This window comes from Physcomitrium patens, chromosome 22 (genome assembly GCF_059467195.1).
Source record: "Physcomitrium patens ecotype Gransden chromosome 22, ASM5946719v1, whole genome shotgun sequence".
In the NCBI taxonomy this organism is placed as follows: Eukaryota; Viridiplantae; Streptophyta; class Bryopsida; order Funariales; family Funariaceae; genus Physcomitrium; species Physcomitrium patens.
Genome location: NC_143431.1, coordinates 4,510,347 through 4,515,396, shown reverse-complemented (window position 1 = coordinate 4,515,396; position 5,050 = coordinate 4,510,347). Strand labels below are relative to the sequence as shown.

The 5,050-nt window shown below is 42.8% G+C and overlaps 1 protein-coding gene across 1 annotated transcript; it reads left to right on the top strand.

Moving 5' to 3' along the window:
• Nucleotides 1–1,891: 1,891 nt before the first annotated feature.
• Nucleotides 1,892–4,488, top strand: LOC112274666 (putative fructokinase-7). Its single transcript, XM_024504329.3, has 4 exons — nucleotides 1,892–2,445; nucleotides 2,693–3,080; nucleotides 3,192–3,618; nucleotides 3,784–4,488. Exons 2-4 carry the CDS (start codon nucleotides 2,734–2,736, stop codon nucleotides 4,003–4,005), a joined length of 996 nt encoding a protein of 331 aa, XP_024360097.1. The 5' UTR covers nucleotides 1,892–2,445; nucleotides 2,693–2,733; the 3' UTR covers nucleotides 4,006–4,488.
• Nucleotides 4,489–5,050: the final 562 nt, after the last annotated feature.

Genomic DNA, 5,050 nt, shown 5'->3' with positions numbered 1-5,050 from the left:
TGTATCTAACTCATATTTTCCACATTGTCTTTTACACCAATCCTAAACAAATACATAAAAAAACAAAGTCCTTTCTACCAAGCAAAAAATAATCAAATCTCAACACATTTGACCTTGCAAGACTCAAAATGTCATGTATTTATCAGTTCTTTTTCGAAAACATGGTTTTGTGAGGCTTCATGATACCATCCTATCAACTCCAACAAGCACAAATCTTCCAATTTTGCAAAACAAGCACTCACCTTGCACTTCGACCTTTTCACTTCATCTGCCTCTCATTGATGCATGTCTACACACCTAAATGTTGGGTAGCTGCCTCAAATTGTTTTTTAACAGCTAATAGAAAGGCAACTAATTGTTGGAAGTCTTTAGAAAATACTTAGGAGAGGTGCAGGGTGAAGAGGTTGGAGTTTAAAGAACAAATTGACAAGTTTGACAAGTTTAAAGGTTTGACAATTTTTTGGACAAGTTGAAAGGTTTAGGATTTATTAAAATATTTCTGTATGCAATGAGTCATTCGGAGTTGTCAATTCCCATGAATGGTAGGGTTGAGTGAAAACGGGTGCATCGCCATCGTCGATAAACCCAAGTCAGCATTGCATGTATTGAGTGGTCCTAGAGTGGTCGATATTATTAGCTATTTGTTATTAACTAACACCACAATGGGCCACGGAAACCAACATTCTGGAAAGGATGCCAAAATAATCGATACTACCTGTTTAGATTATATAAAGAAAAATCAGAGTGCGAAGATCCGTGTGCACATTCTCGGAGCGCTCGTTCGTGGTGGGAATTGTATGCAAAATTAGTAGAGTGTATTATTTCGCTACAGACCCCCCTAGAATCAGATGCTGCAGCGTTCTCGCCGATAGTGCCAGCTTCAAGCCTCGAATCAACCAACAGTTCTCTAATAATTGAGTCAGTCCGACGACCTTTAATTTTTTTTTACCACCCAGCCTCCTAGTGCCGGTGCCATTCGTGCGAATCGCTGTTGCAGGTTGGTTCGAGGCGCAGCAGATGAGCAAATTGATGGAGCTATTTCAGCTCCGGTGCTGGGCATTGTCAACCAACTTGATTACTGCAATTTGCAAGGGAGATGAGGGTTAGAAGGCTGTCGATATTATCAGGGGAAAATCGGCCTAGTTGGATGGTGTTCCGTTAAGATCAGTGAATATCTTGCAACTGTTGTTGCAGGCGGTGCCACTTGGAAGGGTGCACTGGTGACGGTCCAATGCAGTGATGCAGAATGAGGACATTCACTTCAATTTCTGACATTGAGAAACCATCAACGCAGGAACAGTTGTAATTTTATTCCAAAGAAGCCAGGCAGGACAAGGGTGTGTTTGAGCAATGTACATACAAACAATGGCAAAATAAAAATAAAAATGAAGGAACAAATGAATCATGCGACTTTTGAAGCTAATTGAACATCACCCTTGTGCGGAAATTATGGTGGAATTCATCCGACACAAATCTTATTCTGTTCAAGACCATGTTGTCATTTAAGTGACAAGATTCTTGATGATATTCCATAGTTTATGGGAGTTAGTTCAGTGAATTCAACCAATTATCAAACATTTTAATCTACAATATTGGCAACTAGCTTATCTGCTTATTCATTTACCTAACAAGTAAAACTAGTGACCTTTTCAATTCTAGAAACTTTTAAACTAGATTCATTCAAGTTGAATTTCATTGCATTTCTTCAGCAAGAACAGGATGTATTTCTTTTTTGATGGCCGGTTATAATACAAAATACCCCTTTGAGAATCATGATGCCACGGAATGTAATGTGTGCCAATGGGTCACAAAGGTGGTCTATGCAAACAATTCCAACAGAGCTGAATAAGATCTCATCCATCACCGGTGATCATCGATTTGCCAGTCAGCTTCAGTTAAATGGGGTTCCAGGGAGGGCATCGGAGCTATCGCCTCCGCAGCACGGCCTCTTCGCCCTGAGGTTAGCACGCGGCTTGCGATTGATTGATATTTCTGATCGACTTGCTGGGGCTCCTTGTGTAAGGATTTGTTGCAGATATTTCCTTTGCGGTGGGTGCATTGTACCTCGGTCGCCCAGTAAGACAAACGGGTTACCCAGCATGTAGATTCATGTGTGTGATGGTGAGGTATAGCACACAATGTAATATTGGTGTTGATTTTAAAGGTCATCCTCCACCCTCCAACTGAGCAAAGGATGCTCCATCTGTCAGCATGCAAGCATTTCCAGAAAGAAACACCACAGAACTCGGTAGTCGCGTGAGATATTAGACCGAGATCCGGAGCGATCAATGTAGGAGGAAGGAAACCCGTCTCGTTGTTTGAGCTGAGCTCTGAATATCACCCCAAACACGGGTTTCTTCTCTCCTCCCTGCATTCTTGCATGCTACATCAAATTTTCTTCCAAATCTGAACTAGAAGTACGAACTGACTAGCCGCGATCTAGAGGTAAACCAGTTCTCTTATATCTTGGTAATGTGGCGTTTTGCCTTTCCTTCAGGATATTAAATCCACTTATCTTCAGTAAATGTGGAATGTGAAGGTGTGCGTGTGACTTATTGTGTTAGTTTCTTTGTCGTAATGACGCACTTCAATGCTCTGAGAGTTTCTACCTATCACGGTGATTTGAGACAAGAAGGTGCAAGGATTTGTTGTCTACAGAGGATATATTGACATGAAGGTCTTTGTGGGGCAGATTCGAAGGCAACAGCTTTGCTTTGAACATTCTCGCTTCACATGGAGAACGCGGACATGAACTCCGCCGGTGGGCTCATTGTTGCCTACGGGGAGCTCTTGATCGATTTTGTGCCAACAGTGGCTGGGGTCTCTCTGGCAGAAGCACCGGCCTTTAAGAAGGCTCCCGGCGGCGCGCCCGCGAATGTGGCAGTCTGCGTGAGTCGGCTCGGAGGGAACGCTGCCTTCATCGGCAAGGTTGGTGACGATGAGTTCGGTCACATGCTTGCGGATGTGCTAATGTCCAACAAGGTGGACGTAGAGGGCTTGCGGTTCGACTCCAACGCACGCACGGCACTTGCTTTTGTCACTCTCAGAAGCGATGGCGAGCGAGAGTTCATGTTCTTCCGGTATGCTTCTTCAATTTTAGTTGAAAGAAGCCCAACAAAATTTTGCGCAACTTTGCAATTGAAAGTCAGTTTTGCATTTGGATTAACAACGGTAGCTGTTTCGTCTGCCAGGAACCCCAGTGCCGACATGCTGATGGTGCCGTCGGAGCTCGACGAAGATTTAATCCGGCGGTCGAGTACATTCCATTACGGGTCTATTTCCTTGATTTCTGAGCCCTCCAGGTCGACGCAATGCGCTGCAATGAAGTTGGCAAGAGAGAGTGGGTCGCTCATGTCCTATGATGTTAATTTGCGGTTGGCTCTGTGGCCGTCACCTGAAGCTGCTCATGAAGGTATAATGAGCATATGGGACCAAGCGGACCTCATCAAGGTTTCTGACGAGGAAGTGAAATTCCTGACGAAGGGCGGCAACGACAAGTTGGACGAAGTAGTCCTGTCATTGTGGCGCCCCAACCTCAAGCTCTTGCTTGTCACTGATGGCCCCGATGGATGCCGGTATTATACTCGAGGCTTCAAGGGGCGCGTGATGTCTTTTAAGGTAATGTATAAATATATAAATGTAAATATATATATACACACACACAAATGGTTTTAAAGACTGATGCAATTGACCTGTCCGTGTGGTCGGTGAGGATTGTGATCGATGCATTATCGATCATAGCTTGAAAATTTGTTGACAAATTAGTGGTTTGGTGTCGATCAGGTCGACGCAGTGGATACCACGGGTGCAGGCGACGCATTCGTAGGAGGATTGTTGCACATCCTGGCGAAGAACAAAGGGCTGTTAGACGACGAGATCGCATTGCGATCAGCGCTACAATTCGCTTGCGCATGCGGGGCTATCACCACCACAGGGAAGGGTGCTATCCCATCCATGCCAGACAGGAAGGCTGTGTTGAAGCTAATTGGGGTTACGACCATCTGAAAGTGCTCACTAGAGAGCCGCTAGCAAGAATAGAACCCGGTTGTCGGTGATGCAAGACGGAAGGTCCTCTCCGTTTGGAGTGGTCGAACGTTCTACTTACACTGGTTCTCACTCCAGAATCTAGACATTTTAAAGGTATTATCGTAGTACGAAGAAAGAAACTGTTATAAGAACACATCGAACATTGGTGGAAAATTGAAATTGGAGCAGTGAAATGTCAATCCGTTTTCCCGGGAGAGTAATCGGTGAATTCTAGATGAGCGAAGATTTAGGATTTCCTCTTTTCTACTTAGTGCCTCCTGCTCCAGTTGTAACCATTAAAGCCTTGGCTTATACCGGCGGGATAGAGTCGCACATTCCATCTTAGAACAACGGAAGTAGACGATTCATGAACCCTGCATCAAGAGATGTTACAGTAATTCAACTCTATGCTACAGTTTTGTGCCTCTATCAATCAATGAATATGTGGGGTATGTTACAATTCTTCATGGTGCATCGAAAGCATTCTGTTCTTCTAATTTTCCCTTGGAGCCGCTTGAATACTCTAGTCTTCGTGCCAAGGAGGATCTGCTGTGATCTTTATTCAAAGAATTAGTGATAGCATACAAACGCTTTACACAATTTGATGGTTTGTTCTTGCAAGCTGCAAGAAAAGTTTTAGACAGCTGCAGTTTAATATATAAACATAAAATGGGAGTCGGTACATGATGGAATTCATTATTCGGTGCCTAAAAAGGAAGATGTATTGACCTCTGGTTCGTTAGACAAATAATTCAATGGCATCTGGAAAGACGGGTTGTAATTTTTTTAGAATTTATGGTGTTTCAAGTTCATTATTATTATTATTATTATTATTATTATTGGTTCATTTTAAAGTGAAGTAAAATGGCATTTACTTTCTCTTAGAAGGATGTATGTCATTGTTTCACCTCCCTAAGTAGTATGGTTGGGAGAAAATAATAGAAAAGTAAAAAACGTAGATAACAAAAATTTAACAATTTAAGGTTTCTTTAAAGTAATAAAAGGTTTTATTAAATCAATTAAT